Source organism: Empidonax traillii, unplaced genomic scaffold (assembly GCF_003031625.1).
Source record: "Empidonax traillii isolate 1590-97213 ecotype Southwest subspecies unplaced genomic scaffold, ASM303162v1 scaffold376:size1174107, whole genome shotgun sequence".
In the NCBI taxonomy this organism is placed as follows: Eukaryota; Metazoa; Chordata; class Aves; order Passeriformes; family Tyrannidae; genus Empidonax; species Empidonax traillii.
The window spans coordinates 958284-978526 of record NW_020955569.1 but is presented as its reverse complement, the minus strand read 5'-3'; the positions used below and the strand labels follow the sequence as shown (position 1 = coordinate 978526).

Here is a 20243-nt window from a genome sequence, read left to right as displayed (position 1 = left end):
TATCAGGAGAGATCAGTTCCCAAAGTGACATAGATATTGTTAGTGTAGGTGATACCTGTAGCCGTGACATCACTATAAACCCCTGGGCAACACTTAAACCCTTGGGAGTGTATTGCTGCTGAAGGGAACTGCTTGACCTGAAAGTCTGAGGCTTTCTCTCTATTGAATTTCCTTCTGCTCAAGGAGCAAAGCTGATGGGTTCAATCAAGAATCCCTAATTTTAATGGCTTGCAGTCAAGACTACTGAAGTGACTTTTTTCTTTTTTCTCCTGGACTTTGCATTTTATGTTCTTTTTGTTATCCTTGTCTGTTCCTCCTCCTTACATTCCCTTGACACTTGTCCTTTCCTTTGGAGGATGAGATAAAGAGGGAACTCTGTCCCTGTCAAGACAAGGAGCAGAACATGTCTGCACAAAGAGGACCAGAGGAAGAATCAAAAGTCTCCTGGGCAGGCAGGTGTGGGAGAGCTCCTTTGCTGCAGGTTGCTTTCTGGAGTGCCATCGGTGGGGTTTTGTCACTGTAGTAAATATAATTGGAAGCAGATTGCTCTTTTTTCTTTTTTTCTTTCTTTTTTTTTTTTTTTTTTTTTAAATTTTTGAGCCACCATGCTGCAGCAAATTTTGCGTGATATGTATATTGACCCTGAGCTCCTGGCAGAGCTGAACGAAGAGCAAAAGCAGATCCTGTTCTACAAAATGAGAGAAGAGCAGCTGAGGCGCTGGAAGGAGAGGGAAGAAAAAGCACGAATGGAGGAGCCTGTGCTGAGAAAGACAGCGAGGCGCAACCAGAGTAAGATTTGTGACCTCCTTCCATACTCAGGGACTGGGGATGGTGGGCATGCAACTGGCTGTGGGTGCAGCAAGGGTCTGGAAGAGATTACAGGGATTGAGTGCCAGCTGTCCCCATGGGCAAAAAGTCAGTTTGGGACAGCAAAAACACCGTGTTCCTGCTCCTTGTATCTCCAGGCTAGTTCTTTCTTCAGGGAGTAATTTAATGTTGGAGTAAGGGGAATTGTTTTGAAGTGCATGTTTCAGTCAGGAGTCACTTCTGCTCTTCTCTCAGTGGTAACAGGTGTACCATGACCAAGTTTCCCCTCCACTCCTATGGGTTTTTATTTCACCTGCCATCCCCCTCTCACTGTTGGCCAGGCAAAAAGCCTGTGCTGTTGAGGTTTCTTGACTTGGCATTAAATATTTCCAATTAGCTGGAGTAGCACATTGATTTATGAACTTGAGCTTGTCAGGCAGGCCTCTTTGTGAATAAGATGTAGTGTCAAAACAGCCATGCCATATGAGACTGAATTTCCAGCTGTACTAATGAACAATCTCCAAGAGATTACACCTAGGGAATAGGATAATAGTGTGGCAAGGCTGCAAAAAAAGTAAATAAGCAAAGCCAAAGAAGAAGAAACTAGAAATGCATTTTCATGCAATACGTAGTTAAAATATTGGAAGTCCTTCCACAGGCTGTTATGAATGCTGAATGTGTGTGTTGACTTGAAAAGTAAATAAGCAAAATAATGGAAGAAACATCAAAAAAGGCCTCTCCAAATGTCATTTTCAATGGACTAGTCTTGGTTCCAAGTGGTTTGAAATAAACAGAACTTCTTAGATCTTTTTTCTTTTCTCTGAGTAAGTGGCTTCCAACTTTCTCCACAGTCACAGGATGATGTTGTTAGGCTGGTGTAAGATAGAAAACATTTTCAGCTTTGAAATGTAACTGCAGTGATTCCTCACTCAACAAGGAAATGTCAGAGATATGTCAAACACTCCTTTCCCCGTGAAATGCCAAAGATCTCATCCTATCTTTAAATCTATTAAAGCTTGAATCTTCAAAAATTTCAATAACTTTTGGTAAATGATTTTAAGTGCTTTAATGGTTATGGGACTGCAGTCAGTGTTTAAAGTGTTGCTTATTTTAATGCACCCATGGTAGAAAGCACCCCAATACAGAGAGATTATTGGATTCACTTGTCAGATTTGAAATATTTAGAGCTTCTGAACCTCACAAAGTGCCCATTAGATAGTTATCAATTCAATGACTATTATTAGAAATGTGTTACAAAGCAAAACTATTTTCCAAGGCTCCCTTGAAGCACAGGCCTTTATGAAATGACTGGACTAAGTTGCAATGGCAGTGTCAAAATAAGGAGGGAATGTTCAGAAAACCCTAATCAGCCATAACATGAGTTTGAAATGTCCCCTAACAGATGGCAAGGTGGATGTTGGAAAACCTCATTCTGTTTAATTTCTATTTTCTTCATATTAGTGCTCTCCCTGTGAATGGTACTCTCCTAAAAGGGATGTCATCAAAATAGCTTCTCTCATAGAGCACAAAAACCTTGTTCATTTCAATTGATTTTTAGCTGGGAAAAAAATTAAAAATGCAGTTCTACCCCACATACCAAAATAACATCTTATCATTGAGATAATCTGTTATGCTCATTCTTTATGGAAGACAGATACAGAAAAATCTAACTGCAAAAATATTTACTTGAGGATTTGTCACAGTGTTGACACCTAAATTTCCATATATAAATTATACATTAGACCTGTTCAGCTTCCTACTACAGGAGACCATTTTCTGGGTAATTAATTTCCTGATTTATAAAGAGTAAGAAGAGCAGCAGAGTAACCTGTAGATTATATTTGCTCTGACAAAGGTATTCACAAATACACATTGAGTTAAATATCACAATAGCTGCTTTCTATTTTACCATCTTAAATTGCCAATTTAAGGTATTGCTTAGGTCTGACTTTTACCCAGTCTTAGAAACTTTCTGCTTCCTTCAGAACTGTGCTGAAGAACTCCTGGAATCAGATTTGCAATTCAGACACTTGGTTCTGCTGAAAATATTTTTTACTTTCATGAACTGATGTGGACCAGAGTTAGAAAATATAACTGATTTCTAGTGTACAGTTCCATAATGTGTTGGCAAATTTTCTGACAGTGGAGCTACCTTCTTGTTTAAAAAAGAAAAGCTGGAAAAACCCAACCACAAATTATGGGTATAAGATAGGAATTACTGTGCAATATTCTTGTCTATATGACTTAAAAGGTCAGAGTAGATGACAATAATCCTTTCTTATCTTAAAATATGTTTGTTTTCTTGAAGACATTTGACATCAACATTTTTTTGACCTTTAAGCTGCTTAATTTTTAGTTGCCCTTGATGTATAAATGAATTTCCAAACATTCTTCCCCTGCTACACAGTGTAGAAGGCAGAGTGGTTTTATTCCTGTTTTAAACAGTGGCTACCAAAAAAATGTAAAGCTATCACAATTACATGCTCTTTATTCCTTTGAAACTGAGGGATTTGACCTGTTTCATCTGCATGTGTTGGTTTTGACTCTCCTGCATGACATGGGTTTTATACTCATGCTGTTTTGTTGAAGCCAAGAGTTACTCTGGTTTACAGAAATCTTCATAGGCTGACATAGAGCAGAATACAGATGTGAGATTTTGGTATCTCTGATGTTGTGCTGAGTTTCTGAGAATGTATAACTGACAGGAAAATGTGTATGTTGCTTGTTGAATACAACATTGCATTTGTATAAAATAATTTTATACTAATTTAATTGGAATTGTCTTTATAGGACTGCCTTTCAAATCCTTCTGTTTTTTTATTATGGTTTGAATAGCTTCATATGAAAAGATTGTCCTGCCTCTTTGGGATGGGTTATGGTGATACTGAACAAAAGAAGTTAATGACAATGAGCATTTCTGTAGTTAAAAGTGCTTTCTGCTTTATCTGGAGTTCTATACCCCAGTTGCTACAATTCTCCATCAATTCAAGAGTTTAGCTTAGCTTAGCTTCAATGGCATGTGTGCATCCAGCAGCATAGAGAAAGAGGTGGATTTTCCAAAACAGAGCAAGGATTGTGAATCCAGTCTTGATTTCCTACAGTCACTTGAGAATGAAGTGTTCTTGTGCAAGGTTTAGGTGTATTGTCTTGTGGAAACTGTAAGTGAAGAGTTGGGAGGAAAAGAGTGGCATATGCAGGTCAGAATGGGCTTGTGCTAGAGATAAAATCAGCAACATGTTTAAGGAATACTCATTAGCATGATCACTTTTTAATTGTTAGGAAACTAACTAGCAAAAGCCCCAAATCTGCATTGATTTTTACTGAAGTGCCACTGAGCACAGGTTGCCCATAAATGTCCTATTCAGTTCTATGAAATTTTTGGATTAGAAAACAAAACCAAGTCCAAACTATAATAAAATATAAGTTGTTGGGAGTGTTTATCAAGCCAAATAGTGTACCAGTTTGTGTAGCTGGTCTTATTCTTGATTTCTAAGGAAAATAATATTAGGCACCTGCAGCAGTGAATGCTAAATTGTGCCTGCCTTTCCATTCTGATTATTTGTTTCCATGTCTCTTGAGAAAAGGTTAAAACTCAAATTAGTATCAGAATGAGTCAATGTTAAACAAATTATTTCGTTTTTGTGGGTGAATGATATGTGTTCCAATTATTAAACAGTTTTAATTTCTTTCCCATTTTAAAAACACAGATTGATGTCTAAAAGGGAGCAACATATAAATAACACTTCAGAATGAAGTATTTATTTCCTTTAGAAGATATTGAATAAATTGTTCCCGTGTTTTTGTTATTCGTATATTGCCTAAAATTATTAGCAGAATTTGGGCATCCTGTGGGTCCTTTCAAAATTGCAGCATTTAGTGAGATTATTCAAGGTAAAAGAAATATTTTGTGGCTCTAATTAAATAACGACTGCTGGCTGATACAAGAATAGTGCCACAAGTGCGTTGAATTCTTGGAGGTCCATCTTCAGTTCACTTACAAAACGCTCCTGGGCAGATTGTTCAGGACCATGTCTTCATTGTAATGAAACAGTTTGCTTGTTCTTACTGTGCTAAAATCACTGAGAGAAATCTCCTCAAAATTTCAAGATCCCTTTGGGATTTAGTGAGAGTTGACTGACAGGCAGCTTTGCAATTTGCAAGGGAACATATTTATGTGATTAGGCAGGAGCCCTTTAACCACTACGACTGAGTTGGGAGTAAGCAAAGGACCCTGCCAATTTGGATTTTGACACTGATGTAGTATCCAGAACTGTCAGCATTCCCAAAATGAGATCTCAAAAACTGTTGAGTGTTAGGTAGCTGAAGGGCAGCCATGTGGGAGGGGAGATAATGCTGGTCTGCTGCTCCTTATTCTGACATTTATTCATTGTGAACTGCAGCTTGTGGGGTTCAGTTGGGAGCTATTTGTAAACATTCTTATTTACCTGTCCTTAACAAGAGTAGCTGGGAGAAAATAAGGTAGGTTTATCACAGCATGGCTAGAAAATAATTTATTTGTATAAATGGCATTTGTGTTAGAAAATCATTAGAGAATAGATGGTGCTATTTGGAAGAACGTATTTCAAATATCCCCAGTGGCTGGTTGGAGGATGCATCAGTGTCAGATGCGAAGGCCAGTGAGTGGGTATGTGTTTTAGTAGATGTTCATGTAATGACAGTTTTTTCTGGTTTTGAACTCAGAAATGTATTCTTCATTTATGCTAAGGCCTCTACATACTCTGGTAATTCTTAGCTAAGATTTTATCTCCTATAGAGACATGCTCCTGTCATTGTTCATTGTCTCTTTCTCTGTATCACTGGCCATGGGTCTAACCAGGGACATCAGACTTGAATAGTTCTGAAATTTCTGTCCATATGTGGTTTTCAATTCTGTAGAGCCCTGCCTTTTATTTCCAATTCTGATGCAGATGGAACAGTAACAGGAGAATATAAGCAAGAATCTTACAGTAATTTTTATTGGAGGACTGAGCCCAACTAACTTAAAGTCATTGATAAGTTTTAATGTAACATTCACGACGGCTTGAGATGAGCTGCAGCTTTGTTAGTGCTGTACACCTTGGGGCCAGGGCTCAGCTGCTCAGAGCTCGTGCTCAGCGTGGCTGAGGATGAGGTGCATTTAGACAGCAGCTCCCAAATTCTGTTCACTTCTCTGGACCTGAGGCCAGCAAGACACTTCCGACTGCCGTATGACCCAGATACGTACCAGATGGAACAAATCCAGAGGGGATTCTCTGCCCTCCTGTGATTAGCAGTAAGTCTGTGCTTTTTAGTCTCATATCTTGCCCTGCAGCTTATTTCTCTGTTTTGCAGAAAAGTGACAGCAGAATATTGCTGTCTACCTGGGCCTTCTCTTGCATGCACACAATCCTCAGTGGTCCTGCATCTGTAACATCTGGCATCTGCCACTTTTTGAGAGAGGCTGCTGGGTTAATGGAACCACGGGCTTGGAGAGCATTCCTGTGTTTCTCTGCATCGTGTCCCTCGATGGACACAGTGGTGTTAGATGGGCTTTCTTGTACATACTAGTGCTCTGATAATGATGTGGGTTTGTGACAGTCTGCAAACTCATAAATACTTGATATGGAAAGAGAGCAGGACTGTGGCCAAGGAGAGAATGGGATTCACCCCAGCAAATTCAATATTTTCCTGCTGATTGTGTCAGTCATCACCATAAATGACTAAAACGTTCAAGGACAATGGCATCAGGTTTTGAGAGCAGGATTTGAAAGATGTGGAAAAACTCAATGTATTCAAGTCAGCAGTGGATTTAGCCAGACACTGATGTCAGTTCAATAACCTTTGAGTCCACTTGTTTACTGTGGTGCTAAAAAGCCTCACTGTAGTGGTATAGTTCTCCCTGCTTTTGTGTTCCTCTGTGCCTGATAAAAGGAGTCAGTGTAAACCTGTCACACTGCATTAAGTAGGAGAGCCTGGTGCAGAAAGGGATCCATAGTTCTCTGTTTATTCTGTGACACAGAACCTTTATCCTTCCACTTTGAGTTTCCAGCACACCCTGAAGCAACCGTGCAGACTTGGTTTTATCTTATTCTCCAGCAAAAGGAAAGTCTGGAGGCTTTGTGAAAGGTCTGTGTGAGAAACCAAGCCCTGTGTATAGCTTTTACTCTTTATAAGAGTCAGTTTGGATTAGGAATCAGAAATTATGGGACTGTGTTCTTGCCTTATTTTTTTAATGAAGAGAAAAACCATCAAATGAATGATACTGATGTGAATGATTTGAAAACCTTCAGTTTTGCTCTGATGTTTACCTACATTTTTATACTGTTTACAGTGAAAAGGTCAGTCATTAAAAAGGACAGACAAGAGGCTACCTCTAGATTGTACGAGGAGTTAGAACAATGTCTTTAGGAAAGAATTTTGAATGTTGTCTCCCAGTTGAAAGTGGGCAAATTGCAAAATTGTGATGTGCAACAGCGTGTCTTGGCCAGCTAGCCATGAAATTATCTGGAACATACCAGACAGAGACCACATAAATGATAATTAATTTCTGTGTTTCTTTTCTTTTTTGTATTTCTTCTTTTTGGTTTGCAACGTGCAAGCCTGTAAATATATGTTGCATATATACATCCCGTGTGATAATGCAAACCCACTTGCCTTTGAGTGTTGTGTGCAGTTATCCTTGCCACATTTGTTAATTACCAGAGTCTTATTTGAGTAACTGCTTCCTCCCTTAGTATTTGCTCTCTTCAATCACTCTTCCTTTATTTGATCCTGCAGGGGGATATTGCAGTGTAATTATTTCCATGGTAACAGGCAGTAATTCCATAAACAGAAGATTGAGTTTGTTATATGATCAGGAAGCAGCTGGGGAGCCATGAGGGCTGATTTTTCAGCAAAGCTGAAATCCTGCAACCCTTGTTGATATATTAATGTAATCAGCTGAATTTCTTTCTCCCTTTGCAAATCCTCCCCTAAATAGAAAGGCACATAACACAGTGCTGAAAATCGAGGATGTGTGAACTGGAATATTAGGGGGCAGAATTTTTCCCCATTTTCTTGGTGATTTAAACAAAGGGGGTTTTTGAATGTATTTTTGGAAGAGGGGGTTCATGCTCCTGTGACTATTAGCAGGGACAGAGCACAAATTAATTATAGCAGATCTTCAGTTTATTGTGGGATGATGTTATTTTCATTACTTTCCTTATTACCATCTAATTATTCTCTATATACTTTAATGGATTTACGGCACTTAAGATTTTAAGAAGTGCATTCTGTCCTTTGAGGAATCTCTCAAAAGCATTCTCACTAATTTCCAAGGTTTTCTCCTTAGAAAAAAGTGAAACTATGTGCGTCTATTTGTGTGTTTGTATAAAAATGAAATATAATTAAATCTTTATACTGGCTGAACTCAAGGAACCGAGAACAGCCTAAAGCTCTTATTCACATTTTCATCCTAATCGATGTGCTTCTAACATGTGTCCTGGAGCTAATGAAACTCTGAATGGAACCTCATCTACCCTGCAGACTATCAAAATTCAAGCCTCTACATTAATGAAACCATAAAAATAATCTGCTTGGAAAACCAAGAAATCTTATGTAAAAGACATTGCACTCAGACCAAAGTATACCAGATATCTGAACAGCAGAAGGACAAAAAACCCTAGCCCTACAAACACACTAAACTCCACAAGCTATGGTTTAGCTCTCCTGGCAAAAGTAGATCAGACTGATCAGTTTGATGTCAGCAGTGAACGCTCATGCAGCCTATTTCAAATGTATAATAACTTTCATGAGGTTTGTTTTTTTCTACCACAGAGAGAGAAAAGACAAAACAAGACTCTCTATTTTCTAAAGAGAGTCAGAAGATATTTGTATGACTACAAAGCTTTCCAGCAGGTGAGAAAGGAGAGTCAATTGTTGCTGCGGAGATCTGTAGCTGCCAAGCAGGAGAACTATAGTGCAAAGCCCAGCCTCAGAGAAATAAGGCTGTTCATGGAAACAGGAAACTCTTTCAAAAGAATTTCATCAGACTTTGAATGCTGTCCCATGTTTCTGAGACTATAAATAAGTGATCTTCTAATTTTCTGTAGTATTCCCTGTGACAGAAAGGCAGCAAGGCACTTGGTGCTCTCTATCTTTGCTGGACTAAGCAGGCAGATTGTGGCTGAGTGACAGCACAGCTGGAAATCTTGACACCAGATCAGGCCTCTAATGGTCCTTGGAGTAGTTCCCTTGTAAACACTGGCTATAAATCACAAATGGGAATTGCTGGGGATGCTGCAACTGTTAAAGCAATGGCGAACAAGCTTGGAGGAAGGAAGCTGACTCCAATATTAATACCATTTGCTCTAATCATCATTATTTTTAAAGCACTTTTTATTGGAACCGTGAGAAAATGAAGGCAGATACAACTCAAACCCACAGAAAACACACCAAAAAGCCAGCACCCATAAAGCTCTTAAACCCACTCTGTGGTTCAGCTCCTCTGTTCCAACTAGCTGAGACTGTGTGAGGCCCAGTGCTCCTTTGTGTAACTCTTTGTTTAAAGTGCAAGGTGGAGGTGATGGGAGGTGAAGCCCGATGCAGCCTGGTCATTGCCTGCAGCCAGGATTCCCCATCCCTGTGCCATCAGCTGCCGTGCTCCTCTCTGTCCCAAGGTGCTGGGCAGTGTCCATATTCCCTGGCAGTGTTCAGCTGTGACAGTAATGATACCCTGCTGACTGCAGGGTGACACAAGGGCCAGGAGCAGCCTGTGGTGTCCTGCAGCACAGCCCCTGGGAACACTCCAGCACTCTGGGTGGGTGTGAGATCAGTGGTGCTGCTGGCAGAAGCTCATAATTCCTGTGGGGGAGAGCTTGAGTTTCCTATGGCTCTCCAGGACATTGTTTTACACTTTCATTGCTGTTATAGAATTGACTCTGTAAAATCAAACACATAGAAAACACCATTTGGTCTTATTTTTTTGACTGTGTGTGTTTATATGTGCAAACTTGAGCTGCTGTTGGTTCATGTTTTAGGTCTCCTAGGAAGTTTTAGCTGTGATCCCTTTGCACTGCAGAGTCGAGAGACCTGGTTTTGTATTTGTCTGATCTGGCATTTGTTTGGAGTAAGTAGCATATCCAAAAGCCAATTTACTGGTCTCAACACAATAAACAGTATAGATGTAGGTTTAGAGGAACTTCCTGTGAGATACTAACTCATGGAGGAGCTAAAAGGTTAAAAAGAACTGCAAGAGTTAATGTTGTCTTCTTGTGGTGCTACAGAGTTGTTTTAGGTGAAAAATGGTGGAATATTAAAGCTGATAGACCACTAATATGAAGAGTAGGGATGGAGAAGACATGGTAAATTATTCAGTAAGTTTACCCGATGAAGCAGTATTTGTTTCCAAAACACTTCTGTTTCTACTCTCCAATCCAGACTAATTTTTATGTCCACTACTTCCTAATGATAATTATTTGCAGCCTGTTACAGTTTCTTCAGGAAGAAAAAAGTACTTTTGTGGTCAAGGCACAAGACTGGGGCTCAAGAGACTTTTTTTTTTTTTCCTGACTCTGTATTAGGATTTGTAACTGGGCTCAGAAGCCTGCCTGTAAAAAGGAAATATGCAATTCTCTTGCCTCTTTCTCACTTAGATTTCAAATTTGTTTAGTCAGGACGTGTCCCTTCCTTTTATATTTAGTTAAATCTTTCTTAATTTTTTTTCCTGTTTCACTTGGATATAAAATGAATTCATAAAACATCTTATTTTGCAGAAAAACTTAATACTTGAGAGGCATTTTAAAGCGGAATGTTTTTTTTTTTAATTGGCCCTCAATAGTGATAATTCTCTACTTGCAAAGCAGTCAACACTAGTTTCCTAAAAATATTAGGGAAAATAATTTTCTATACTTTCATCTCAACTCTTGCCATTCATTCTGCAATTTAAAGGTGCAAGACCAGTGTCATTAGTCCAGCAGAGCTGACACTGTCACTGTGAATGTGATTCTGGAGGCTGCAAAGAGTTTTTGTATGGCAGAAATTCTGTTTTCACATTGCTAGATTTTCTCCCTGAGGCGCTTATTTCTTTTTCTGAATGCTCATTTTTTATGTTATTATGTGCTAAGAAACTAAAACATAAAGTTTTATGATCAAAATGTACAGTAAAGCCCATCTCCAGCTTTATGGGAGCATAGGTCTAAGGGAAGCTTTTCACAGGAGTCATTTCTTAATGTAAAATAGATGGTTGGATGTGAAAAGGCCTTTTCTTCTGGAGAAAAACCTGAATAAAGGCATATGTGCTCAAGTTGAACTGTTTTAAAATTTTATATATGGAGGTCTGTCTGTTTAATCCTGAAGCTTAAAATTTCCAGGTTGTTTAATGCTGCTGTGATCTTTCAGCTTGAACTGGGGGTGTGTGTTCAGCAGCGTGCTGGGGTATGCAGTAGGTAGTGCTGAACCAGAAATGTGTTACACTGATGTTTTCAGGAGAGTTTATACATTTACTGTCTATAGCTTTGGAAGAGAGATTCATTGTTTTAAAAGAAGAAAGAAAACAATTTCTCAAGACATCTACAAATCCACTGTTTGTTTTATGGGGCTTGGTTGCAATGGGTAAGTTGTGTCTCTGAGAAGCACATTAAAAACTCTTTGGCACAGAAAACCCAGAAAGAGGTAAAGATAAAATTTTTCTGCCTACCTGAAAAGGTGGCCTTGGGGTTTGTTTGTTTTTGTTTGTTTGTTTCTTGTTTTTAAAATTTATTCTCTTTCCCTCTGATAAGGTCATAAATGAACAGAAGTAGTGAAGTTGTGTGAGAACAGTAAAGTACTTGGTATCTACAAGTTATGGTACAGATCAATCACGAGGCATGTTGTTGTTTCCAATGTTTTCTTTAAAGTGCCAAATAAAGGAGACCAAACAGGATATTCAGATTCCTTATAGGAAAGAGGATGTGGGACACTTTTAAAACAAAAGCTGTCATTGGTTATGTGGGACTGGTACTCATGGGAAATAATTCCATACTTCTTAATATACTTTACTATGAAATGCAGTAGATGAAAACCTGGCAGGCAAATACTCATATGGCCAGTCAGGTCTCAGTAGATGGTATTCAAATGACGTATCCAAAAAATGCAGCATAAATGTCAGGTTGACAGGAACACAGAAATGTACCGAATAAGAACGGCAATAGAATACATTCACATTTATAACCTGAGACATAATCTGATAGAGTGGGAAAGAGCAAATGCTTTTGAGAGCTGTTGAAGGAAAACATTATTAGCTTAAATTTCCAGCCCCCCTTGAAGTCAGTACTGTTAGGCCAACACTGGGAATTCGTATAAATTACATTTTCCAATTTGATATAGAATATTAGCTTTCATTGGGAGATCCGATACGTTCCTGGCCCTCAGTTCGTATTGTCAACACTTGTGAGTGTGGGCTGGCGGGGACACTGCCTGCTGTCAACAGCCCCACTTCCCTTCCTCCTGCACTTGTCTGTCTGCAGTCTGGGATGTCAGAAACACTTTATTGATTGTGCTCTGGGAAACTTAATCCAGTTAAATGGATACTGCCCTATTGCAGAACAAGAGAAGTTGAGGGTGAGAGTAGCTAAGCTGGTGATTGTAGAGAAGGATGTGGAAAAAGCAGAAGCAGAGCCTGGCCAGGTTTCTTTTATGGGAGCACTGGGGAAAAACCAATTGGAAAAATGGTACCCTGTCCATTTCTTCACATTTTAGAAGGAGGCAAGATACCTTTTAAAAACTATGTGTTGGCCCACAGTTTTCTAACCTCAATATTTGGGTGAGAGGGTGAAATCTAGAGGACTGTAATACACAGGGAGTGATAGAAACTGCTGAACCTTTACGGCCTTGTAGTCCGCATTCTTTAAAATAAATCCATTGTCCATCTTGGCAGCAGTTTTTGTAGTGTAATCTCCTTTTATTTGTTGAAGAAAAGTTTCAACAAATTTGCAAGAAATAAAACATAAAAATGGATGTATAAAAGATATTTTTACAAATTCCTTATTATGAACATCTAAAATGCTTTTGATATTTGAGAGTTACACATATAAAAGCAGAAGGAAAAGGCCAAACTACACTAAGTCAGGTAGTTTATATTAAAATATATCCAGATGGGATCTAATCTAGCGCCCTTTGCAGTCCTGTAGTTTGTTCTTGGACATGAAGGTTCATCAAGTGTAGTCTGTTTTGTAAAGAGCTGTCAGGCTTTTCTGGTGTTCTTAACATCACCCTGTCAACACAGTAACTGTAGATTTTTGCATGGTGTGTTTCTTGAAAGCTGAACCAGAAACTTCATCCCTTTCAATTGCCTGCGTGAACAGAATAGGCTTTGCAGTGCTGAGTGGTGTGCTCTGAGTATTCAGGCTCCCTGAAACTCTTCCTTCACCCAGAGACATCATTACTGGATTTTTTGAAGGTGTCAACATTTTCTGTGCACAAAGGGTTGCGAGTCACATAATGTCACTGGTTATTGGTTTTGCCCCATCTCTTTTGCCATGCTCTTCATTCATCCCTTCCTGAGCAAAGCAAGAAAATAAAACGCTGAAGTGAGGATCATAACACTGAAATTCTGGGAAATGCATGCCAGAAATAATAATTTTTATTTTTGTGGGACAGTGAGTCTTTAAAGGTTGTGTGATCTGCAGCACACAAACCCCAGCGTGGTAGATTGGTCGAATCAGGAGATTTCTTTCAACCCCCGAGTAACATTTTATTCTGAATTGTAAATTGCAAGATTTAATGTTTCTAGACTGCAGATTTACCATATTTACACCTACATTTGTGTGAGAATTTGAGCCAGCGTTTATACTTTGGTTTGTCCCGGTGGCTGTTGCAGGTAATGGCAAACACGTGCAGTGGCTGCGTGGGAAGGATGGTGAGGTCTGGGTCTGGGTGATGGGAGAAGCCCCAGGTGACAAGCCCTACGAGCAGATATCCGAGGAGCTCATAGCAGAGAGAGCCAGGCAGCAGGCCCAGAGGGAGGCAGAAGAACTATGGTGAGGATCTATGACACTGAATTCAGGGTCCGCTTGGCATAATGGGAGCCATGACCTTGTAGAAAGGTTGCAGGTAATGGTGGGTAGAACTGGTAAGTATGTTTTGTGAACATTGGCTTTCACTTGTTTTGGGAGTTTTTCAGCATGTACAAAATGTAATTTTGTTGGTTTTTTTTGAATATTGAAAAAAAAAAACTCCCTTTTACAAAAAATAAATAATAAAAAAAGAGCAAATGTTTTCCTTGTTGGGGAATTTTGCTAAACCGTCCCCCAATCTGTAAATAAAGAAAAATGAAACAATCTGGTTCTGAGATAATTAAATTTAATATGTTTGTTGTATCACAAATCTGAGCCCACAATGGGGATTTGGTACATAAAATCCTTTTCAAAATTGGTTTTATTTGCATTTTGCTTGCATTAATTCTTATTCTGGCAGTTCAGAAACTGATTATGCGAAGTGCCATGCTGATGTTTCCAGCAGGGCCTTTACCAGGTTTGGGAGAGATTCAAAAATGTTTTGATGCTTGACATTGTTAGGAAGTAGGCCGCCTGTCTCACACAGTTCCTTTAGTGCATCACTGAAAAGTGACAGTTTAAATATCAGGTTATTCTACATTATCCCTTTTTGTATGAGATTCTTATTTGCTTATGGTGATTACATACTGAAGCAGAGATTAAAGGCCTCAACCTGTGCTCTGCATTCCTTTTACATTGTCAGTACTAATAAACAATCTAGCATAAGAATTTGTCAAACATTTGCACTGGTATTTGAAAGACAATAAATTCCCAATTGTGCTTTGCTAGAAAAAAAGTGACAGAAAAATCTATTTTTTGCAGCCAGGGACATTAAAAAATAAGGTCAAAGACATCCAGGAAGTACTTGTCTAATTTAGAATGTGTTATTTTAATTAGTAATTTCTAAAAAATTGTAAATTGTCTGCTTTCTGTATAGCTTCTTCAAATCTGGTTTGTGATAGATCTCCTGTTTAATATATTTTCTTTCCTTACATAATTCCATGAAGTCTTATGCTAATTATTTCTTGCAACTAGCGAGTAAGTATTGATCCTCAATTTAAAAAATAACCAGTGGTTTAAATAATTTTTATTTTCCTATCTTTTTTGAAGGAGACAAAAGGAAGCTGAAATTACAAAGAAATTCCGGGATGCTATGGCTCAAGAAAAAGCCCGAATAGTGGCAGAAAAATGGAAAATAGAAACAGAGGATCGGAAAGCAGCCAAATTGGAGGAAGAAAAAATTCAGGAGGAACTGAAGGTTTGCATAGAGTAATTTAGTTCTTTTCATGGTGTTTTAATATAGATTCAAAGTTCTAGTCACCTTCAGTGCATGTTTATTAATAAGCTTTAAAATCCAGACTTGTAATTTTTCATTCTGGAGTGTACAGACAGCTACGTGGTGCTCACCAGAACAGCTGGATGAGTGATGAGAAAAAATTACAAGCCTCATTCTGAAGTGCCAGGACAATCAAACTGGTTATTCAGCTCACACGTTAACAGAATTGTTCAGTCAGCTGTGCTGGGTGAATCATACTGGGGGAAAAAACATCCAGTTGCGAAATACCTCATTTTGAGTTAGTTTGCTTGAACTTATCCTGTGTATTTTGGATAAGCTGTTCATGTACTGAACTCGAAAACTGTGTCACTACTTTCTTCAAAATAATAAGGGGATGGATCCTTCTCCTGTTCAATGTATGGGAAAGGTCCAGTTTGCTTTGCTAGGAAAAGTTTATTTGCCTGATTTTTATTGACTTCATAATGAACTTTCCATGAGCTTAGTTACAGTGTTTTAATGTTTGTTTGAAATAATATTTTTTTTCACATTTTCTTGTTGAAAATATCAATTTAAAAACTAAACAGGAAAAGATAGCCTCTTTCCACTCTTTTCATATTCCTTGATAAAGATGAAATCATGTTTAAAAATGAGAAAACAAAATACAATTGGTTCAGCATGCAGAGAAATTATCACAGTCCTCTGAGTCCTGGGATGTGCACACTGGGACTGCACATGACTGGTGAGGCTGGGTTTCCATGGAGAAAGTCAGTAGCAAAATATGACTCCTAGGAGATCTGCATCCAGTAACTTCCATCTACATGCCTCTCCCCTGCTGACAGCTTGCTGTGTCTCTCCTTTCCTTTTCTGGCGCAGCGATTAAAGGTGTGGAAAGGGTGGATAGACTTTCCCTTTGTCCCTCTGGGATGAGAGGAATGCTGAAAAGCTCAGTGTTTAAATTTATGTGGTTTGATTACGAACTGAGTCAACAAGGTACTTGTCTCTATAAACTGTGGGCCTGGGATTTGAGGGTGGCTGTGGAGCACGAAGCCAGGGCTGTTCCTGCAGCCTCCTCTGCACAGAGTTGCTGATTTAACTTTGCACAATTAATTTGAATTCACAGGAGAGAATGAGGCCTTTGAAATTCGATGTCAATGAGTAATGAAACTATACCTTTCAAGTGCTTTATTAATATATGAATAATGAGCAGAGCAACTAATTAAACACTCTTTCCTCTGCTCTCTGGAAAGCAAAGCCCTCTTGAACAAAGACTGATACAGTGTTCACTTACATATCTGTGGTTGATTTACAGGGCATTCAGTGGGGTAAATGTCCATAACCTCACTGCTACTACTCTGTTTCAAAGAGACTTTTTTTAAAAGGAGATTGAGAAACTTCTGAGACTTTTTGTGGCCAGTATCCATACTTCTCTATTAAGGAAAACTCGTTCTTTGGTTGTTGATACAAATAACAGTAATGACACTAAAATCTACTCATTTTCATATTGATGTTATGTCACAGTCTTCTGTGTTCCCACTGTTTCTGAGGACATGAGCAGGTGTCCTCCATCCAGCTGTGTGCCTGGTAGGCGCAAGGATCACTGCTGGAACTGGGTTGAGAATATGATTCAGTTTCTACTTTGAATTTCAAATACTAAATATTGGCTGGGATTTCTTTAGGTCTGTTCATAAAGGTGCCAATATATTTATCTTATCAAAGAAACAGAAACCCCTTCTTCCCCTCTAGTTCCACTTAAATCAAGCATTTGTAGATAATATTTAAAAAAAAAATTAAATAAGCAGAAAAAATTTTTAAAACAAGACTCAGCAGAAATGAACTCTGTGGCTTAAAAAATTAGTTTGGAAACAAGATTTGATAGTGATTGTTTTTTAAATACCCCTTTATTGAGTGTGCTCCTGGCATTTCCTGCATTAATACAAAACATAGGCTAATTCCACTTTCAGCCCTGGCTCTTCGATTAGGTCTATAATTTGAGATGTGTTAGGAGAGCCTTGAATTGACATAGGGTTCCACCAGCAGAGATTCAAATTCAGGATTAATATTTGGTACTTTAATATTACTCCTTTGCTACTCAGAAAAGGAACTTATCTCTTAATTGGTCTTGAAAGAACAGATCTTGGACATTATAATGTAGAACTACTTCAAGACAGTAAAGGCATTTCAAAGACAGGTGAATGTCACAGGCTCACGTGGGGGACTTGTTACTTTTTCTGTCCACTGGCGTATTTAATCTCACTTGGCTTTCCTTCTCCTTCCCATTTTACTCTTTTTGTAGCTACTCTGGTGCAGTGGACAGGCTGCAATGAGTGGATAGGTACCAGACAAGAAAAGAAAGTTATGTTTCTGGCATCCACATCCAACTACAGAAAGGGAATAGAACTAAGGTACTGGGAAGAAGATGAACAGTTGAATCTACTCATGTATAACTTAAGTAATTGAAATAATGAAGAAATAAGTGTAGAATGAGATGCAGATCAGTTAGCAAGCCCACTTTAACAGGTTTCAAATATTTAGTGTCATGGTAATCATCCTTCTGTGATGATGACCTGACCATGTTTAAAGAGGTCTCCAAACTGGGGTATGAAAAGTTCAGTCTCTGCTAATGCTTCACCTTCTTGAGGCATTTTGACTTGGGAAATTGAAACTCTGTCCTCTCTTGCTGACTGTTTAATTTCTAACCATATTGTATCACAAACACTCCTTTTTAAAATGCTTTTATTCCTCTTGACCTATCATGGGACGTTAGGGCTGTCTGCACTAGATAAATGATATCTCACATATCAAAGTGAATGATGATCCCTATTTCCTTTTCCAACACTATTAGAAAATTATTGCTTTCCTTGGTGTTTCTTAAGCAGAAATACCTTTAATTTATGATGCTAGAATATAAATGTTGACTTCTCTATTTTTGCAGTTTAAGGACAGCTATTCTTTTATGCACTTATTGCAAAGGACAAATAAGAAAGCCAATTACTATCATTAATCTTTTTGCTAATTCACAAAGGCTATGAGATCATAAGCATAATTTTCTACTGTTATCAGTAGCTGTCATTAGGAGTCTTGAACAGTGTGCAGAGCTAAGGAAAATTAAAGGTGTGAGTGTCAGCCAGCCAGGGGCGAGTGGTATCCTTCAGCTACATTTAGAATTAAAAGAGAGTTGGTTTCTCAACTCTTCATGTGGTCTACATAAAGCAAGAGAATATTAACTGTAAAGTACTGTCCTTATGACAACATCAGACACCTGCCAAATTTAATAATATAAGCATAGTTGACAGCAGAGCTAGATTGCTTCTTAAAAATTCCCTGGGAGATGAAATATATCTCTTCAAAGAAGACAGGTTGAGAATCAACCTTTAGAGAAGAACAGGATAATTAGTGCTTCAGTTCAGGAAATCTCTAATTAAACTTATGCTTAATAGAAAGAACACACTTCAGTCCTATTGACTTGGATGAGCTTTCAACACGTCTGAGGGCTTTACTGTGCCCCAAAGTGCTGTGGACCTTCTTCTTCAGACATCTGCCAGGTGTAGAGTTTCTGAATAAAGTGAAATGTCACCACCACTTGCAGTACTGTGGTACTTGCATCCTTATGATGCAGCAGTGAGCGTTCTGTCCTGAGCTGAAAACTGTCTCCAATCAAAGTCAAGCACTTGAGTGGGACTGTTGTCTTTAAGTGCAAATAAGCTGTAAGTTCAGCTCTGTGCTTTGCTGTGCCAAGAAAACATTGAGCTCTTTCCCAAACACAGCATATTTAGAATCTAGGAATATGACAACAGCTTCTTGCTGGGATCTGGCACCCATTTAATTCTGAAAATGCCTTAGCTGGGCTATTTCAGTGGCAATTACAATAATTCAGTAACACTTGATTTTGTTTTCTTTTGTGAGACTGCAGTTCAGAAATTCTTTTTTTTTCTATGCAGTTGTCTCTTGAACAATGTTGGAAATGAGGCAACTGTTAGTTACAGTTGGGATTGGGTGTTCAGGTTTTCTATCCTCCTTGTGAGGACTTGTGATATTAATTTTAAAGAAAAATCTCTTCTCTGGTGACATCAGTAATGACTGCACTGCTGAAGCCACTGTCTTTATTCTGGATTGCTAGTAAAAATTAACAAAGCTTTGGTATTTTTCATGGATAAATAGGAAAATCTGAGCCACTAAGGAGGATAGTTTGCACATTAGGAACTCAAGCTGTGAGGAGTCCCTAAGATCCAGAGACAAACTTTTAGTAGATGTTCACTGGAATTCTAGCAAGTTACTCAAGCAGAGTCTGCTGCAGTGTGTGTAGTTGATGTCAGATCTCTCCCAACTAGGAACAGTCCTTAGCTTTGTTTTTAACTCATTGAAAAGAGAGTCTTTGTGAACCACAGTATGTTGTTACCTTTGTCGTATGAGATGTGTGAATAGCATGTCCTGGGGCATATCCATGGCTGAAATACAGCTGCTTCTGCATAAAGCACGACTGCATTTACTACATTTGTCTCTATGCAGACATGCACAGTGAAGTGATGCAAACCCTGTGTTCCTTTCTGAGACACTGGTAGCACAGAAGAAAATAATGCCTCTGCAAACTCTTTCTTTTCTGGTGCAAGTGAGAGAATTTTCTCAGGAAAAGGCTGGGAAGCAGTTGGATGTATTTCTGCCATTACTCACTCACAGCTCTGTTGAAAACTGTCAGGTGGGTTTACAGGGCAGTCTGGTCTCTGAACTCAGCCAGCTGTGCCAGCCTTCCTGAGAGTAGCTGTCCTACAGCTGGGCACCCTGGGACTTCCAGATTTTCTTCAGAGGAGGGAGTCCTAAGGGCTCTCAGCTCTGTGGGAGGTGGTAGCATGAATGCCTGCCCTGGCTCAGGGGTGATTATTGAGTGGGCTCAGGAGATTCACATCAGATGTAACTTTCAGGGCTGCCCAAGATACTTCTTACCAGCCTGAAGCACTGAGGGAATCCCAGGCATCGTTTTTTCAGAGAGGACTGTTGCAACAAAATCACCTTATGGGTTTTGCCTTGAGCCAGAAGCTGGTCTTTCAGCTGCCCTCCACCCTGTAAGACTCCCCAGAGAGATCCCAAGACCCATGGCAGCCAGGAGCCCAGTTTTCCATTGTAAAAAACCCCACTACTCTATTTTGGCTTTTCCTCAGTGTATATTTTAAATCTAA

The 20243-nt window shown here is 38.9% G+C and overlaps 1 protein-coding gene across 4 annotated transcripts in view; it reads left to right on the top strand.

Annotated features, from left to right (window-relative positions):
- SH2D4B (SH2 domain containing 4B) overlaps positions 1–20243 on the top strand; it is a 63112-nt gene continuing 42869 nt past the window's right edge. For 2 of the 4 annotated variants that reach the window (XM_027893030.1, XM_027893028.1), the window contains exons 1-3: positions 1–789; positions 13622–13781; positions 14907–15054. In XM_027893030.1, coding sequence (XP_027748831.1) covers positions 606–789; positions 13622–13781; positions 14907–15054 — 492 coding nt within the window. In that variant the 5' untranslated portion in view covers positions 1–605. Of the gene's footprint in view, positions 790–7637; positions 7718–12211; positions 12364–13621; positions 13782–14906; positions 15055–20243 lie in introns of those variants that run through there. The other 2 variants (XM_027893031.1, XM_027893032.1) reach the window with 2 other exon arrangements.